This window comes from Rattus rattus, chromosome 1 (genome assembly GCF_011064425.1).
Source record: "Rattus rattus isolate New Zealand chromosome 1, Rrattus_CSIRO_v1, whole genome shotgun sequence".
Lineage (NCBI taxonomy): Eukaryota > Metazoa > Chordata > Mammalia > Rodentia > Muridae > Rattus > Rattus rattus.
In genome coordinates, this window is record NC_046154.1 from 17,225,948 (window position 1) to 17,245,425 (window position 19,478).

The 19,478-nt window shown below is 52.9% G+C and overlaps 1 protein-coding gene across 1 annotated transcript in view; it reads right to left on the reverse strand.

Annotated features, from left to right (window-relative positions):
- Padi2 (peptidyl arginine deiminase 2) overlaps positions 1–14,414 on the reverse strand; it is a 42,372-nt gene extending 27,958 nt beyond the window's left edge. The window contains exons 1-3 of the mRNA XM_032895258.1: positions 14,244–14,414; positions 4,540–4,723; positions 3,053–3,125 (exon numbers count right to left, since the gene is read on the reverse strand). Coding sequence (XP_032751149.1) covers positions 3,053–3,125; positions 4,540–4,723; positions 14,244–14,335 — 349 coding nt within the window. The 5' untranslated portion in view covers positions 14,336–14,414. The remainder of the gene's footprint in view (positions 1–3,052; positions 3,126–4,539; positions 4,724–14,243) is intronic.
- Positions 14,415–19,478: the final 5,064 nt, after the last annotated feature.

Sequence of the window (19,478 nt, forward strand, 5' to 3'; positions counted from 1 at the left end):
GACGAGGCCTCTGCTCAGCACCTGCTGTGCCTTGGCACAGGCCCTTTGCACACCTCACTCTCCTGAGTCTTTAGAGGCACCATGCTAGAATGCTCTACAGAACCCCCTTTTTCAGATGGAGAAACTGAGGCTGGGGATGACGGAATTGGTGTAAGTTGGTATGATCGCCATGAGGTGAACAGAGGAGGCCAAGCCACGGCTAATTTCTACCTCTGCTGAGGCCCATCAACGTGGGCTTAGACAGTCTAGTGAGGTGCACTCAGAAGTGCTTCTGTGGGGCCAGGCCTAGCATCTAGGATGGTCAGGGCGTCCCTGTCCCTGAGGTGCCTCAGATCCCTCAGAGTGGAGATGCCAGAGGGAGGAGATAGTCAGGTGGGACACAGACCACAGACAGTCACGTTCCTGCTAGTGGAACAGAAACCAGACATGACTGAGTGGATTTCAATCAGCCTGGCTGTTACGATGTAAATGGCTCTGCCTTCCTTCTGAGAGGGAGCCCTGCCTGGGGAAGCCTCCACCACAAAGCTCTCTTCTTAGCCCAGAAAGGCGCTGGCAGTCAGTCTCCTGCCTTAGCTTCCGAGCAACTGGAATGACAGGTACCTGTCTCCAGCCTGCTTCCCTTTCTGCTTAAAAAAAAAAAAAGATTTATTTATTTTTATTTTCTGTGCATGCATATGCAGGTGTTTTGCCTGTGTGTCTATCTCTATGAGGATGTCAGATCACTTGGGGCCGACTACACACAGTTGCAGGCTGCCATGTTGGTGCTTGAACTGAACCCTGGTTCTCTGGACGAGCAGTCAGTAACCTTAACCACTGAGCTATCCCTCCAGCAAACATTATTCATTTATATATATTTTGAGATAGGGGCTTATGTAGCCCAGGCTGGCCTTGAATTCGCTATGAAACGAAGGCTGGCCTTAAAATCCTGGTCCTGCCTGTCACTCAAGTTCTGGAATTACTAATGTGCTTCCACAACCAGCCCTTTATGCTATATACATACACACACACACACACATACACATACATATTCACATACATACATACACATACACATACACATACACACATATACATACATATACATACACACATACATGCACACATATATACACACATACACACATATCATACACATATGTGCATGCAGACATATGTGTAGTGGGGCATGTGTGGAGAGGTTAGAGCACTACTTTTGGGAGCTAGTTCTCTCCTTCCATCTTGAGTCCTAGGGAGTAAACTCAGGTCGTCAGGATTTATCTGCTGAGCCATCTCGAACACTCCCTTGCCTGCTTTTTATTGTCGAAATGACGGTGCTGGCTGAAGACTGACTGTTTTATTAATGTTGGTTTTTTCCTCTTGTAGAGATAAGCTTCCTTTTTATTGTCCTTGGGAGAGCCATGGACACGTTTTACTGTCCCATGAACCAAGACACCTGGACCTCATGGCAGTTAAGTAGCCATGAGGACTGAAAACAGAACACTCTCGGGATAGCGATGATGCTGGTGGAGGCTTCTTTACCTCTGGTGGTCAGATGTCACCAGGATCGCACCTGAGCTCCCTCTGAGTCTTGAGCTCAGCCTCAGGTCTCAGGTGGGGAACAAGCTTGATTAACTCCTCCTCTGATCATCTCCCTGCTTGTGTCTCCTCTGTGCACATCCTGAGGCCACGCCAACCTGGGTTATCTCTGACAGGTCTCCGGCTGCCTCCTGCCCCCCTGCCTTTGTCCTCAGGTATCCCTGGCTCTGTGGGATTGGGTTTCCTGGAGGTGGTTATCTGAGACAGGTGGGGGCTGTGTGTTTGCAATGTCACTCAGTCACATGCCGGGTTCACAGCACGCTGGGGAGTCAGGCTACAACTCTCACCATCCACCTCCCTGTCACCCTCACTTCTGGGCTAAGAAGCTCCCGGTACAGAGGGAAGGACAAGGTGACAGCATCCAGGACCGGGAGAGAGCACTGCCACTAAGAGTCCTCCAGCCTCTGAAGAGCCACAGGAGACTGAAGAGAAGGGGGATCTCATAGAGAAGTTTTAAAGGAAATTTCACAACTCTTAGAAAATGAGATAACTGGTGTGACTTGGTTCCCTAGCGATCATTTCTAGGTGTAACCCAGGCGACTTTGTTTTGCCTTTTTTTTTCTTTCCTTCTTTCTTTCTTTCTTTTTTCTTTTTTCTTTTTTTTGGGGCTGAGGACCGAACCCAGGGCCTTTTCTGAGCCTCAGTTTTTCCATCTGCTTAATGGGTATAGTTTTTAGTGATTCTCCTTACAGCAGCTGAAAGGATAGACTGACGTCTTGGTGGGAAGATATCAAAGTCTGGAGCATGGTAGACAGTGGGTGCTCAGTATATGTTCTGTGTTTATCTGCCTCCTTCCATCTCCTTTTCCTCAAAGCACCCAGACTAGTCCTCTATAGCAGTGAGTCAGTGGACAGTGTTCCAATGGTGGGTCCCACCACTGTCAATGTGTAACCACAACTGGATGACATAACGAGCCTCTGGATTCCCTCTAGCTTGAAAGCATCAATAAAGATGAAATCTTAGGCGCAGCAGGGACTGAATGTTCAGAAAGGTCACATCCCTGGGCCCTGCTCAGCCCACGGTGTCCCCGACACCCAGGGCAGGGCCCTGCAGGGGAAGAACTGAAGGAATTGTTTCCAGTTTGGAACTCAACCTGCTACACTGTTGCTGTGTGACTGTGAATGAGTTTCCTAACCCCTGTTCCCAGGCTGGGTGCCCACGAGGATTGTCAGGGACAGTGGCAGCGGTGCCTCTGTGAGTGTGAGTGTGTGTGTGTGCTCATGCGCGTGTGTGTGTACAGAGGCTTTGGGCTTTTCTCTTTCTCTCTGCAGCCCACAGAGCCTGTGAAGGGAGCCCCACATCACATCTCCTCTACAGGAGTCCCCCGTCCCTGAAGTCTCAGGGTACACATGCTCTGCTCTGAAGCTCGCATTGCTTGGAAGCAGCTCCAGGAACAGGTCCGCCACACTGAAATTGCCCTGAGTACTTTTCCAGCTTCCCCAAAGTTAAGACCCCCAGACCCCCAGCACCAACTCACCAATGGCAGTGAGGAAGAGCCCGGCCTGGTCAATGGGGGCGCTGCCATCCTCTTCATAGTAGTTGACGGTGACCTTGGTGACAGGCACACATGGGGACAAAAGAGAAGAGCAGAAGTCAGAGGTTACAGTGAAAAAGGAAACAAACAGAAGACCAGGAAGAAATAACCCCCTACCTCCCAGCCCATCCTCTCCAGAAGCAGGGACCCCTCCTCCAGGAAGCACCCCTGGGTTGTTAAAATGCTCTCACATATTCAATCCAACCAGGGAAGGGGCTCCTCTCCCCTACCTGACCTGTGCCCTGGCACATCTCCCGCCTTTCTGAGCTCATGCCCACTATGCTGTGTGCCTAACACCAGCCGAGCCCCAGAGACTTGTTCCTTTGCATGGTGCCAGGTGCCAAGGCTGCAAATGGCCTCGAGTAATAAATACTCTTGAGAGCCCAGAGTGGGGATCATCTGGCTTTAGCTGCATCATCTGAGCCAAACATCTTACCCCTGACTGCTCAGTACCCCACTTTACAGACAGTGAAGCCTGAGGCCCTACGGATATCATCTCTAATCATTCTATGGGTCTGGAAAAGTACTTCTGTGGTTGTTATTGTTGTAAGAACATCAGAACTTGCTAATTATCCCAGGCTAGCTTCAACACAGTGATGCTCCTGCCTCTGCCTCTTAAGTGCTGCGATTGCAAGTGTGTACCCCAAGTCCTGGCCTCTCTTTGCACGTGCGCATTTCGAACACTTTCACCACATAGCTCAGGCTAGTCTGGTACTAATGAGGCTGGTCTCAAGCTTGCAGCAATCCTCCTGCCTCTGCTTACACTTCCTTCAGCTCTCTGAGTCTTCCTTCCTCCCTCTCGCCCCCATTTCTGTCTCCTTTCTTCTTTCTGTCCTAGGTATTGACCTCAGGGCTTTGCATAGGCTAGACACAAAACTACTGAGCCCTGTCACTCACACTAGTTTCCCCTTAAAACTTTATTTTATGTGTATGGGACTTTGCCTGTGTATACCACATGCATGCCTGGTAGCTTTGGAGGTCAGAAGAGGGCGTCAGATCCCCGGGAACTGGAGTTACAGAGTGGTGTGAGCCACCACGTGGGCGCTGGGAATTGAACTCAGGACCTCTGGAAGAGCAGCCAGTGCTCTTAACCACTGAGCCATCTCTCTAACCCCAAGTTTTCACTGTTTGAGGCAGGATCTCATATGTCCCATGCTGGCCACAGCAGGCCTTGAACTCTTGATCCTCCTGCCTCTGCCTCTTAAATGTTGGGGTTACAGGTGTCTGGCCAACCAGCTTCCCACGTCTCCCACCTCCACCCCCCGCTATGCCCACACCCCCTAACTCTGCCCACATAGCTGCTAGGGACCGGAAGGAACTATGTGGCTCCCACTGTTTCTATGGCTCAGGCTAGTGTGCTCCCGCACAATGAGATGTCAGCCTGGCTTTGGACTCCTCAGTCCTGGATAATGTCTCCCCAGCCATGGTACCTTGTCGCTGCTGGCCTCGGTGCTGGCCTGGGCCATGCTGAGCCGCAGTGTGGTGCTGGGTGACAGGGCCCAACGCTGCTTGCCGTTGGTGACTACCTCCTCTGCCTCTCCATCACGCACGACCTCTACTTTCACACCCTCCGAGTGCTTCAGGCTGAAGGTTTTGGCCCCAGCAGGCGCTGCACTGTAGGAAGAACAGACAGAGGGTCAGACAGAGCCTGGGCTAGGTGGGACAAGGGTGTCAGTAAGAGAGTTCCAGAGGGGTAGGCTTCCCAGGCTGTGTGGTCTGGAGGACCCAGGCAGATGTAGGGAGCCGTATTGGATTTGGGCCTGGCCGCTTTGTGACTGTATGGCCATAAAGTCTTGAGATTGTTGGACAAAAGCCTCTCCCATGAATTTACGGCACAGGAAGAAAATAATCACGGAATGCTTTGAGCCCTGCTAATGCACGTGGAACGGACACACCTGGGCCACACCTGGGCAGTGGTCAATTCGCTCCTGCCTTTTGCTTTCTCAGCCTTTGTCCTTGAGATTTAGGCTGGTCTTCTGGGATTTCTCCCTAATTAATTCAGGTCTCGTAGTTGGTCTTTTGTTACCAAAGTCAGGTAGTCACGAGCCAGGGTTTCCCACTGTGCTTCCCCGATATTTTCTACCTGGGGAACTTGGGTATATAAGTGGTGAATAAAGCTACAGGAGTCTCTCTCTCTCTTCCTCTCCTGGCTTGACACGAATAACCTGTGTGTGTTTCTTTAATCCCGCAGGCTTTCGCCCGATTCTCAGTACCGTGTCGGTGCTGGCGCCGACAGGCAGACCCAGCTGTCCTGCCATGACCAGCTAGCTGGTGGCAAGAGATTATGAAAGATACAGAGTCCTGGGCTAATTTTGTACCTGCTGAGCTGGAATCCAACTCTCTGTCTATCTGTCTGTCTGTCAGTCTGTCTCTGTGCCTCTGTCTCTCCTCTCTCTGTGTTTGTCTGTGTCTCTGTCTCTCTTCTCTCTGTCTGGGTCTCTCTATGTGTCTCTGTCTGTCTCTCCTCTCTGTGTCTGTCTGTCTGTCTGTCTGTCTGTCTCTCTCTCTCTCTCTGTGTGTGTGTGTGTGTGTGTGTGTGTGTGTGTGTGTGTGTGAGAGAGAGAGAGAGAGAGAGAGAGAGAGAGAGAGAGAGAGAGACGTTTCCTCTCTTTGCTGTCTCTGCCTCCAGCCTTAGGACCAGAACATTTTTTTTTTTCTTGTTAGACAGGATATTTTTACATCACTAGGACTGGTGTCTCCCCAGTGCTGGGATTTTTAGGCATGTAGTGTCACACTTGACTTAGGGCTCCCATTCATCCATCCATCCATCCATTAATCCATCCATCCATTAATCCATCCATCCATCCATCCATCCATCCATCCATCCATCCATTCATTACTGAGATATGGTCTCTTGTAGCTCAGGCTGGCCTCGAACTTGCTCTGTAGGTGAAAATGAACAAGAAGCTTAAGCTTGTAACTCTCAAATGTAGCAGCAGCAGCCTCTGTGACAGCTTAGTTTCTTTGTCCAAACAGAGACTGCTGGGTCCTAAGAACATTCTAGAAACTATGGGGCCACAGTTTGAGGAACACTGACATCATCTTCTGCAGTGTGGTCTTGTTGTTTTAGTCCCGGGGTGGGCTGTGACGGTGGCTGGGAGTCTGCAGAGGCTGCCAAGCGATGCATTCTGTTTGTTTTGTTTTTGAGACAAGCTTTTTCTTAGCCCCAACTGTCCTGAAACTCACTCTGTAGACCAGGCTTCCTGGCCCCGCCTCCCAAGTGCTGCTGAATTCGTGAGCTACCACCGCCTGCCTAGCAACCCATTCTTGTTCATTTGGCTAAACCCAGGCGGAGGGTGCTAGAGCCCCACCCTCCTTGAAACAAGACCGCTTCATCTGGCTTTTGCATCAAGTTTCCATAGGCGGTTTTTCTGAGATAATCGTGCTTTCCAAACCACACCAAATGCATGACCCCCAGGACCGCATGCGTCCCTGTGCCCGCCTCCATCCCTCTGGTCCAGTAAGAAACCGGAGGAACATCTCATGGGTTAACGCCACATCAGAGCTCCTGGGCCCCAGGCCTCCCACATCCCTGCACCAGCCTTGCTTGAGGCTGAGCAAACAGCTATTCTTGGAGCCCTGGCAGAGGCCACAAAGGCGCCATTGTCCCATGTGGATCCTGTTGGCTGCCTCCTCCCCCGGGGAAGATCCTGTTAGAATCCCCTGCAGAAACCCGAGAGCCTGGGGCTAAAGATGGCTTGGGGTCCCTAGAGGCTGTGGGACAGTATTGAGGGAGGGAAAGGAATGGGGTGGGGTGCCTATGACCTCCTGGCTTACTGGAGAGAGTCAGACAGAGAGCATGCTTGGGACAGGAGGCTGGTCCTGAGACCCATGTCTGCACTGTGTCCCAGCACCTAGGAGTGACAGTAAATGAATGCTTCCTGATTAGCCTTCCAAGCTGGTATCAGAGAATTTTATACATGTATTAAATGTGTGTGTGTGTGTGTGTGTGTGTGTGTGTGTGTGTGTGCATGCGCGCACGTGCGTACACGTGCAGACCAAAGGTTAGTGCTGATTCCTGTATTGATTTACGCCTTAGTTTTTGAAATAGGGTCTCTCGCTGAACCTCTGGCTAACCGGTTTGGCTAGGAGGATGAGCCCCTGGAACCCACTTATCTCTGTCCCCCGGTGCCACAGTTACAGACCTATGCTGCTGCACCCGGCTTTTATGTGGGCTCTGGGGATCTGAACTCAGGTCCTCGTGCTTGTGCACTTCCAGCCCCTCATTGTGCACTGACACCCGGAATGCCGTTCCCCCAAATCTCTGCCCACCAAACGCCCGCCTCTCCGCGAAGGGATTTGTGCCTGTGTTCCACTGCAGGCTGTATCTTCTTCCTCATATCCTTTCAGCTCTGGGCTGTTCCAGGCACAGTCAGTAAAAATGTTTGACAGAGATGGGGCTGGAGGAGGAGGGTTCGGTCACATGGTCTTTCATTCACTCAACACACATTCTAGAGCAGAGTTCTGGGTGTTGAGGAAAGACTGACTAAGAAGATAACCCATCTCTTGGCCCATAGGGCTTATCTTCTAGTGAAAGAGGAAGACTTTTGTAGATTATGCCATCAACTGTGATGACTGCAATAGAGATGTGAATTGCCAGGCTGGGGGGGTCATAGGTCAGTAGCAATGTGCTTGGGTAACACTAACCTTGCATGAAGGTTCTGGAAATATGGAGTACATGATGTCAGGGGCTCTCAGACAGATTCACTGAGGAAGCAACATTTGAGCTAAGAGTCTAAACTTTACTTAGAATTAGTTAAGGCCGTGGACCTGGAACCCCAGTATCAGTTTACACTTCTGTCTCAGGAAGGTTTCTTCCAAGCTCTAAGCCACCCTGATGCTGTGGGACCAGGAGGCCTGACACGGAGAAATGGGAGGAAGGTGAATGTGGCTGGATCTGTGAGCGTGTGTGTACACGCACGTGTGTGAGCTTGCACACGCGCATATAGGAGGAGGGGGTGGTCGTAGTCAGGGAGAGAAGTCCTAGATATGGTGGAGCTAGCCTTTCTCCTGAGGGAGGGAAGTCACCAAGGGCTTGCAAGCAAGGAGGGAATTTAGAAGAAAAATAATGGAAGTGTGTGTGTGTGTGTGTGTGTGTGTGTGTGTGTGTGTGTGTGTGTTGGCTTGTAAGTGAGTCTGTTGATTGTGGCTGCCATGAGGGATGGTGGTGGCTTAGGGCTGAACGGTGACCATGGAAATGGAGAGATATGGCTAAGCAGACGTATGCCCAGCTTCCCAAATGCTGTGTGGCCTCTGGGGAGTCACCCAACCTGTCTGATGTTGTCTCAGACAGTGGGAGAAGGTGTCAGGCACAGCGTGGCGGGGCTGAGGAGGCCCGCACAGCTCCACGCTCGAGGGTGTGATGCGCCTGTTCTTTGCTGGCCTCTGGCTCTCCGTCTGTCTGTTTGGCTTGGCCCTCATTAACACCAGCCGGGGTTCATCCTTGGAGTGCCCCCAGCTCCTGGCAGCCGGGGTGTGACATCCTGCCCCCGGGGACTTTGGAGGAATTAGAAGGAGGGGTTGTGGGTGCCAGTCTGGTAAGCACCCTCAGGGACAGAGGTGAGGGGAGGGAGGAAGAGAGATCTCAGCCCAGGCCTCACACTTGATGTTCACTACTGGGGTGGCCAGAGTTCTGAGGGCTGGCACTGGCTGGGCAGAGTTGGTCGAGGCAAACCTTGGCATGTGTGTATAGCTGGCCTCCGTCTCTACCTGGTCGCCCCAGGAACCTCCATTACAGGATGCTGGTGCTCTCCACAGGAAGAAATAGTCTGATTTCTGGTGACTCCCTTTCTCAGACGCCTTCCCGGACCCCTCCTACCTACAGAACAAGATCCGGCCCCTGAGCAAAACCCCCAAAGGGCCATTTCTTGCTCTCTGGTCTACAGCTTTACATTCCAGAACACTTCCAGACCCCTTCACTGTCTCCATGGACCCCACCTTCCTGCCAGGTAGGTTTGTTTGCTCCTATGGGACTCATCTCTTGTGTGCTGAACCCTTGCCTGTCTCACAAGACCCAGCATAGCTGCCGCCTCTTCCAGGAAGTCTTCCCTGATCCCATCAGCCAGATCACCTTACTCTTACGGTTAGCCAGCGCCCCAAATACTGACAGGTGTTCAAAACATCCCTCCCACGGGTCTCACGAACACTTTGAGGGCAGTAACTGTGGTTCATTGTGATGGGTGATATTGTAATCAACCCAGTCCGATCCACAACAACGACTACGGAGAGTTTACCCCTGGAAGCCACAGGCTCTCAATCCACACTTTACCCAACCCCACAAAGCCTGCCTGATCCATCTCACTTCACAGACAAACACACTGAGATCCACACAGAATCCACCCTTACTTCAAAGAGGTCTCGGGACCCTCATGGCAGAGGGCGTGAGTGAACTGTGTGAGCCCTAGGCTTGGGAGAGCCTAAAGGTTGGAGTCCTCACTATGGTCCTCTAGGTAAGGATCCAGAGACAATCAAGTGGGGCTTGATCAAGAGGTTCGTGGGGATCTCAAGATTCCCCCGACATCCCGCTTGTTTGTAGATAAGAGTCTGGGGCTCAGAGGGGACAGTCAATGGTGGCTTCCTGTCCTGGACTCTTAGGTAAATGACTGGGATGAACAGGCTTAGGCCTGTCAGACCTCTGGGCTCAGGGTCCAGCATGGCTATGCCTGGGAGGAGAGGAGAGGTCACTTCTAAACATTGGTGTTTGAGGGTGTGAGCTCCTGGGACAACACTATCTTCCTGAATAGGGGACCTCTGCTCAGCCAGGAAGAGCCTCACAGACCCTACTAAGTGAAGGAACTGTGAGCTTGGCACTCTGGGTGCCAGGCCCTTCCTCAGCCCTCCCGCTCCTGGGCACCAGCCCGAAACCTGAATCCTAAGTAGCTTCTGGCAGCGCCTCCTGTCCCAGGCCCAGGGCTCTGGGTGTTGTTCTAATTTATGGGGCCACGGGACCTGGCCTGGTGTTTTCCTTCGTCACTCTCTTGGCAGCAAGCGTCGCTGCTCTGCCAAGCTCTGCCACATACCCTTGACCTTCCGTGGACCCATCCAACAGGGCCTGTCTATTGAGGTTGAAGGTGGCAAGCTCAGCCCCATGCTAGGCAGTCTGCAACCATCAATGGCGGCTCTCACACGCTCGCCCCACAGCCCGCGAGGATTCTGTAAGGGGCAGAGCAGGGAGGAGCCATTCTCAAAACAGGAGCCTCAGGAAGACAGGTTGGGAGAGCAGGATACCTTGGGTTCTACTCCTCTACCCCTCCTCAGCCCCATGTGGCTTGACTTTAGGTCCCTCAAGGATGAAAGACATGAAGATAGCGCCTTTTTCAAGGAGGTGGTATGAGGGCGGGGTGTATGCAAATTATCACGTGCATACGAAATGAGCATGTAAATGTTGGGAAGGCTGTTGGGTGTTTAAATGTTAGGGAGCGATTTTTTTTTCTTTTTTTTTTTTCGGAGCTGGGGACTGAACCCAGGGCCTTGAGCTTGCTAGGCAAGTGCTCTACCGCTGAGCTAAATCCCCAACCCAGGGAGCGATTTTAATAATGGCATGCACTCTCTCTCACGCGCATGTGCGTGTGTGTATGTGTGTGTGTGTGTACATGTGTATGCAGATGCATGTGCTTGTTTGTGCACACTCACAGAGGCCAGAGTACATTCTCTATCACTTTCTTTCTTTCTTTCTTTCTTTTTTTTTCTTTTTTTCGGAGCTGGGGACCGAATCCAGGGCCTTGCACTTGCTAGGCAAGCACCCTACCACTGAGCTAAATCCCCAACCCCTCTCTATCACTTTCTACCTTATCCCCCCAACCCCCTTTTTATCAGACAGTTTCACTATGCAGCCCTGGCTGACTTGGAACTTACTATGTAGACCAGGCTACCCTGGAACGCACAGAGATCCACCTGCCTCTGACATCCAAGTGCTGGGATCAAAGACAAGAGTTCTGCCTCATTTTGTTGAGTCAGCGTCTCTCACTGACCTTGGAGCTAGGCTGCTCCTGCCTCTGCTCCCTCAGCACTGGCCTTAGTGGTTTTCTGTGGATGCTGGCACTGGAACTAAGGTCCCAGCCACTGAGCCATCTCTCCAGCCTGATAATAAGATCTTTAAAAGCCCAAACAAAGCAAAGCAAAAACATAAGTTGTCTCTTTCTACTGCGCCATCAGCTTCTAAGTCCCTCAAAGCAGCCTCACTCAGAGACTGCTCTCTCTCCACATGCGACAATGGTGGGGATCGGCGTTGGCTGACAGGCCTCAAGGTCTGGAAGGAAAAGGTTCATCTTCACCCACAGACTTTGACGGCGAAGCGGGCTTACTCATTCACCTTTGTGACTTGATGGAGAAATGAGGGGTCCCCACTCTCCTTCCCATATAACTGGGTGCACTGCGCACGAGTCTTGCTCTGTGGTTTCTATTCAGAGGCCCTGGGATGATGTTTTTGGTTGTCATATCGTGTGGGAGAGAGGCTGCTACTGACAGTGTGTAAGCTGAGGCAGGAGAACCACTCATTACACTACACTATACAGAACAGTCCCTTCAGCAAAGAATCACACAGAAAGATATTGGGTTTCTGACCCAGACACGTGCTGTCCAGGACAGTGGCTGTCAGCATAGGTGACCATGGGACCCTTGCAGAGCAACCAGCAGCTCACCCCAGAAGAACTTTAAGGGTCACAAAGTGTCCCTTACAGGGAACGGCTGTCAGCCTTCTCACGAACTATCTTCTATGATCACATAAATTCCAGAGGAAGATGTTGGGGGTTCTGTGCTGATACTCTCTGCCAGGGACTCTCTCGTTCTACAACCGAGCTGGTAACAGGAAGCCCCCAGTGACCTTCTCGACTCTCTCCCGCCCCAGAGCACAGGAGCACACAGCCACACCTAGCTTCCATGAGACCTGAGGATTCAAACCGAGCTCCTCATGCTTACAAAGCAACCCATTTACCCTCAGAGTCATTTCTCCAGCTCTAACTTTTCTTTTGGTTGTTTTGAGACAGGGTCGTTACTGGGTAGTCCTGTCTGGCCTGGAAGTTGCCACGTAGACCAGGCTGGCCTCAAACTCATGGGGATCCATCCTTGCCTCTGCCACTCAAATGCTGGATTCAAAGCATGCACCACCACACCCCGCTCCCAGTACTGGCTAAAATAAATAACCTTTATTAGTGTTTCTTAGAGGTGGGGTGGGAGTCAAGGTCTCTCGGTGTAGCCTTGGCTGTCCTGGAACTCACTACGTAGACCAGACTAGCCCTGAACATACAGTGATCCTCCTGCCTCCGCTTCCCATCCAGTGCTGGGATTACGGGACATCCTTTCTCCTTTTTGAGGTACGCATGCATGTGTTGGGGTAGATTGAGACAGGGTCATGCCGTGTAGACCAAGCTGAGCTGGAACTCACTATGTAGCCTAAACGAGCCTTAGGCTTGCGGTCCTCTGGCCTCAGCTTCTGGTGTGTAGGGATCTGGGTGTAGGGATACAGGTGTGTACTGCCAACCCTGGTTTACGTATTTTCAAAGGTAGACGACGACAACATTTACAACGACAACCGTGGCTTGCATTCAGCTTCCTTTGGGCAGGTTATGGTCCAGGCTGTGTTGACTCTGGGTGTTGGGGAACTCTTAATACTGTGAACTGTGAGTCCTGGCTGAGGCTGGTGCCATACGGAACAACAAGAGTGGACACCTCCCCGCTTGCCCTCCACCAGGCTGGGCCTCTCTCTGCTAAGGTGGAGCAAGGACAAGGACTTAGGCATAGACCCCCTTTGTTCCTTAGCCCCCAGCAGAGGCAGCATGTCAGTCTTTCAGACAGTTCCCACGGTCCCCCGGCAGGCAAGCAGACAGGCATGGTGACAGCTGTGGCTTAGGGACCTGAGCACCCTGGATCCTGGCTTACCCCTTGGCAGCACCCAATTCAGAGCTGGGAGGAGGGGGAGATGGGCACTTTCCCAGGCTACTGGTGCCCAGACCATACTCCACGGCTATGTACAGACCCTAGGGCCCATCCGGTCCTGCTTTGGGGTCTGTATGAAGGACCACTGAAATCCAGTGGAGAAGTGGAGGCCAGGGCTGAGGCCTAAGGGCTAAAGGAGCAGAGAGGGGTCCCATCTCAGGCTTGCTGGGACCAACAGGGCCAGGGCCTCCTGTAGAAGTGGCTGTGCCATTGGGAAGGAGCTGGAAAGTGGGCAGGGAGAGCATGAGAGACACTCAGGTGGGCTTTGGAAGGCTAGGGAGAGTCAGGTGCCTTAGAGTCAGAATGATTTCGGAACAAAATAGATAGAGGTTGCACGGACCCAGGTCATCGGCACAGGGTCTCACCTCAGAATCCCCCATGCCCCTCCCACCAGCACGAAGCCCCCCCGGAAGAACACTTAGAGTGCTCGGAGCGGAGAGCCGTCTCAGTGTGGCCTCTCGGACTGCTCACACCACTCCTTCCCCACAGCACCTTTCTGAGGTCCCACACTACACCCTACCCGTTTCCTTGGGGGGTGGGACACAGTCAGCACCATTCCTTCTCCCTGCTGTCTCCGCTACCCTAACCCCCATCGAGCGTGTGGACAGAGAAGATGGGGAGGAACAGATCCTGGCTCCCGGGGCCACAGTGGGTGGAAAGTGACCCCTCTCTGATCTCAGGATGAAGTCAGGAAAGGCATTTGGGGACACAGCTCACAGCCAGTGCCTGGGGACAGGCAACCAACAGCAACCCCCTGGAGGGTGAAATCGGATAAGTACCAGGCCAGATTCCACGTGGGCAGCTCCCCCTTTGGGCGAGCCAGTCCCTAGAACATCCCAGAGTGTTTCTGCTTGCAGGGCATAGGAAGTCCACTGGTGGAGGAGAGTGGGCTAGGGTAAAAGGCGAGCCAAGAAGGGGTGGGGGTAGTGAAAGGGGCGTGTTACAGAGAGCCTATGTGTGCTGAGGTCACCCAGGAGAAGGGCCGGAGAGACCAGGCATGGGAAGGGTAGGTTTAGGGAGCAATCTCAGAGAAGGGGCTGTGACTGGGTGTCTTAGAGGGGTCTCATTGCATGGAATTGGATACTGGCTTCTGGATTCCTGAGGATCTCGAATTGAGAGACAACCTGGATACCTGAGCCAGGTCCAGGGACCCAGGGCTTGGGAAGGGTGGGTGAGAGAGTGACTCGCTGTCTCGGCTCACCTGTAGACATCGGTCCAGAGCTGCGTGCCCAGCACGTACACCGCCTCCACGCGGCTCCCGTATTGCAGCCGTACGGTCCGCTCCCGCAGCATCTTTCCCCGCAGAGGCGGCTGCAGTCCGCGCAGCTCCCGGGAATGAGCACCTGCTACAGGTGAGCCCTCCGCTGCGCCTGCGCCCGCCGCTGAGCAGCCGGCGGCCTTAAGCTGTAGCCGAGGGGCGGGGCGTGGGCGTGGCTGTCCGCCGGACGCTTCTTGGAGTGGACCTGCGAGCCCGTCCGTCAAGCCTGGCTCCGCCCTCCAAGCGCCTCTGCCCGCAAGTTGTCAATTCCTGCTTTCCATGTTTGGCTTGTTCATTCTTTTGTTCAATAAATTCCCCTTTCTGGACTCCCCCTCCCCTCCAGCTCGGAGGGGCAGAAAATGCGAGCAGGAGCAGGCGAAGGGACAGGGCAGGAGTGAGTGGGTGGCAACCAAAGCCAATCTGGGGCCAGGGGATGCTTCTCAGAGGAAACTTCTGAGGCTTCTTAAAGATTTTGCCAATACCAGGGGCTGGAGAGGAGCCTCCTGAACACCTTCGCGAAGCTGGAAATCCCCACATTAGATCCACACTGCTATGGGAAATAGGGAGTGGGGTGGAGTCGGGGGAACCGTGCCCCTGGCAAGGACCAGAATGCTAAGCCCAGGCATGAGAGCGACAGCATGAACCTGGAAAGGGGTTGTCTGGGAATGCATTCTGGCTGTCCCAGACAACGGTGAGCTCTGAGCTCGAGCCAGGAGTGAAGACCCCGGATGGTGCGTGAGAGGGCTGGAGAGGAGAGGACTGATCTGAGCGGTGTTTATGGATGGAGATTTGGGTGGCTCCGGGTGGCTGACGGGGCAGAGGATTAGGGCTCCAGCCTGAGGCACCAAAAAGCGTGCCGTGGTAGAGGTCAGTGTATGGTCCTGGAAGGCCAAGGTGCACCGTAACATCTAGTGGCGGGACTGGGGTCTGAAGCACCCTGAACCCCATCCACAGGCCTTTTCTCTCTGAACCCAGGGCTGGTGCTATACAGAAAACGGCAGCGTTTGAGGAAGTGACTTTTTGGTCATGGGGATGGAAACTGAAGGGCGCGGGGGTGGGGGGGGATGCGTATTGGAGAGGGAGGGAGACTGATGGGAGACCCGGCAAAGGGCGCACTGCAAAGGGCGCACAGAATTAATCGCATTGCTCATATGTATGCCCAGGAATGCCCGGTCAGTCCCCATTCCATCCTTCTCCTCCAGATGCCCAAATTAGGAGGTGGTAAGGACCCCAGCTGTCCCTGGGTATCAGGGATCTAGGGAGAATGTGGGTGGAGAAGTGAGAGGGCCAGAATCCCAGCCAGAGGGGTCATTGTCTCCTGAAAGGCTTGGGGTTCAGATCCTGGGAGAAGCTAATAATTTCTGATTGATCCCTGGGAGAGTGTTCTCCAATCAGGAGGCAGCATGTGGGAAAAACTCCAAGAGGCACTAGTCTGGAAACCTCTGCAGAGGTGGGTAGGCTTGGGTCTGAGTACCCTGTGCACGCAAGCCACACCTCCAACAGGGGCAGAACAGTCCCACTTTCACCAAGTAAGAGGGGTCCCGTGTGGAACAAGAACGCGTCTCCTCTCAACCAAGGGAGTCCCAACAGAGCCAGGGTTGTGCTGTCAAGCAACGGCTGTGGTTACCCAGCTGGGCAGAAAGAAGGTGTGCACTCATTACGTATGCGGTTTCTGTGCCCCACACTGCACCCAAGCTATAGTTCCCAAAGTGTTAGAGTTAAATTATTTTATCTTTCCAGGAGATGAAGAAAGAGAGCACAGAGAGGGTGAAGAACTAACCTAGGGGTGCACAGCTCCTGACAGCGGCAGAGCAGGAACCTGGGTGGGGATCCGTGGGAGGGTGGCTCTCCCTGCCTCTGGGAAGCGCATAGGTAATCTCGCAGCAGCATAATGGAAGATACAAACTGATATTAAACGAGACAATATTCCGAAAACGCTGGCAGAGTCTGGTCCAAGGCTCGGGATACAAAGCCCCTCCCCTTATGTAACTTGCCCCTCTCTTGGCACCCACACTCAGGCCTCTGACCTGGTTCTGGCTCACCCCGGTGCCTGGCTTGGTGGGATAGGAGCTTTCAGAGCCCAAGGGTTTAAAATAGCTGAAGTGGTCACAGCTGTTGGTGGATTGAGGGCCGGAGGTCTCGCACATCACGGCTGCCCGCGCTGCTCTCATGGAGCCTAGAAAATCCGCATGGCATCTCTCAGTGCCTTTTGGGGGGTGACAACAAAAGCCAGTTCCCAGCACTCACCATCCTGGACCCCTCCTCCCATTCAACTCCCATCAAGTGTGGGACCAGAGAGCCTGAACCCGGAGGGGCCTCCTCTGCCAGGTGCCCCGCTCTGTTGTGTGGTTGCTCTATGCCTGGCTTTGGGGAGCCTGGCCCGGAGGTGACTTAAACCATCTATGAGCCTTCCTTGATGTGGACAGTTCACTGAGGGTATCATGTGTGGTTGCTGGGGAAAATGTTTAGAAAGCATGACCGTCTAGGACTTAGCAGCAAAGATCAATGTGAGCATCTTTTTTTTTTCCAGTAGCCCCTCCCCTTTCAAGTGTGTGCACATGTGTGTGTGGCCGTGCTCACCTGTGTGTGCATGTGTGGAGGTCAGAGGGCAACATCAGGAGCCTTCCTCTATCCCTTATACCTTATGTCATTAATTCCACATGGTACATATATGTATGAGTGTTTTGACTGCATGCATGTCTGTGCACTATGTGTGTACCTGAAGTCCTAGGTGGGCAGAGGAGGGTGTCAGATCCCCTGGGATTGGAGTTACAGACAGCTGTGAGCCGCCATGTGGGTGCCCATCCTCTGGAAGAGCAGCCAGTGCTCTTAACCGCTGAGCTGAATCATCTCTGTGTCTCCAGCCTTTCCTTATTCTTTTTTGAGGCAGGATCTCTCCCTGAACTGGGAACTCCACAATTTAGCAAGACTAGAGGGCCACCCACCCCACTCATCTGGGTAAAGCAAGCACTTTGCCATGGTCCAAGTTTCATCTTGCAGGACCTGCCAGAGGCAACAGCCATGACCCAAAGCTCCAACCAAGGCTGTGCTAGAAATGGTCTGACATTTTCCCCGCAATGAGGTTTGGTAGACACCGGGTCATATCTAACTCTGGTCCTCACTCTCTGTGACCCTCTCTGCCTTTTCCTCTATAAAGGCAACCCCTGTAGCACCTAGCCTTAGTGATTGCAGATGATAAAAGTGACAGGTGGCAAACTGAGCTGCCTTTGTGGCCAGCCCCACAGCCCAGCCCCACTAACTCCTCTCTGTAGATGGATGCTGGCCTGGAGATTTCGCTTCTCACTGGGCTCTTTTCACAGACACTCGAAATGTCCGCAGTGTCAGGGACAGCCTGGCTCTGCCTTGTGACTTGGGCTCTATCCGAAGGTCATGGGGAGCCATGGGAAGCTCTGGAACTCGATGACGGGCGTGACCTCACTTGAGGAGACTCCCCGTGGAGACGGGAATCCTGGCAGGTTAGAGACCACAGTGAACTTGAGACAGAGGTGGCCATTTTTCTCACTATGGCTGTGCCTGGACCGGCAGTCCTGGCCTTGCCTCATTCTCTCACATCTGCCCTTTTTCCCCCAGAAGAATCCTGTTTCTTCTCTTCTCCCTGTGGATGGGTAACTGTGCCACTGGTGACAGAGGGGCAGTGGGGGATGGTAGTGGAAAGGTGATGACGACAACGATGACAATGACGATGACGATGGCACAACACTTGTTGTTGGGGTGAGCCAAAATCTACAGTTCACCAGGTGTCCACTGCTAGAAGATTCTTAAGGAAATGATCCCGCTTGGAAGAGGTACTGGCCACAAGGTGGCACTAGGTCCCCATTCTAGAGGCACAGGGAGTCCGTGTTCTTGGTGACTAAGCCTTCGGAAGCTGTCCAAGCTCTTGTTCCCTAGGACTTGGGCTGGGATTCAGGGATTCCTATGGTGTCAGATCAGGTCAACGCCAGATCTCCCAGGTGAGGCCTGCCTTCTGGTCAGAGGAACGACTGAGAACCCACATGAGGGACTACCCTATCATTTTAATGTGTTTGTCAATAACCCCGCGAGTCTTGGTTATTGATTCGTTGTTTTAAAGTTTATTTTTTTTAAAAAAACAAATGTGTGTTTTGTGTGTGGTTTACACACAGTTGTGTCTGGACGCCCTTGGAGGCAGAAATGTCGCTGTCATCTGATGTGGGCTGAGGTACAGGTGGGAGGTTTACGCTTCAGGTGACAGTGGCCGCATAGACCAGTTGGATGAGCTTATAGAATCAGTGTGGAGGTGAAAAGAACTTTTTGGAACAATTCCTGGAGACTTTGGGTGAAGGCCATGGACCCTCCCTGCTCCCACCCACCTCCTGATGCCCTCCCATTACTTCCCCCTTCCACTTCCAGCAGCAGAGAAGGCTCTGGGAACTCAAGGAGCTCTGTCTAAGTCCATAAGAGGACAGTGGAAGGAAAATGACAAGGACTCCTTCCATGGGAGGGAACAGGGGAGCAGAGTTTAAGATCTAGCAGGACTCAGCCTAGAATCTCAAAGTCAGTAGAGGCTGGATATTGGAACCCCAGGCCAACTGTGCTTTCCTGTGCCTCAGTTTCCCCATTGACAAAGGTGAGTGGTGAAAGTTCTCTACCTAATGTCTATGAGAATGAAGTGAGTGCACAAGCCGGATGGAGCGCAGCCCACACAGGCTCAGATCAGCCTGGTCCCTGGGGTCACAGGGCACCGCCCTCCCTGAGTCAGCAGGAAGGTGGGAGTGGGTGACTCTGCTTTAACTCCCACAGCTGTCGATCCATGGACTTTGGGATGCAGGTTTGGTTCCCTTCAGGCTTTTGTGATGAGAATAGATGGTCAGTTTCCTTTGGCCTTCAAAATAAATAGTTTGTCAAAGCCACGTTGACGTGTTTTATAAAATAAGAAAAAAAGAAAGAATCAGAAATCTGGAAGAGGTGCGGTATGGTGAGGGGGAAAGGGGTGCCTTTGTGGGCCCATGATGAGGTATCCCTTCCCTCTGAGCCATGAACATGTGGTGGGAAGAGAGGAATGGGGAGAGAAGAGGCCAAGAGGGAAGAGGGCAAACAGCTTCTTTTATAGAGAGTCAGGCACACCTGGCTGTTGCCAGGTAACTGTGGGTGGAGCCTAGAAGAAATGCCAACACACATACCCCTCCCCACCAATAGGCT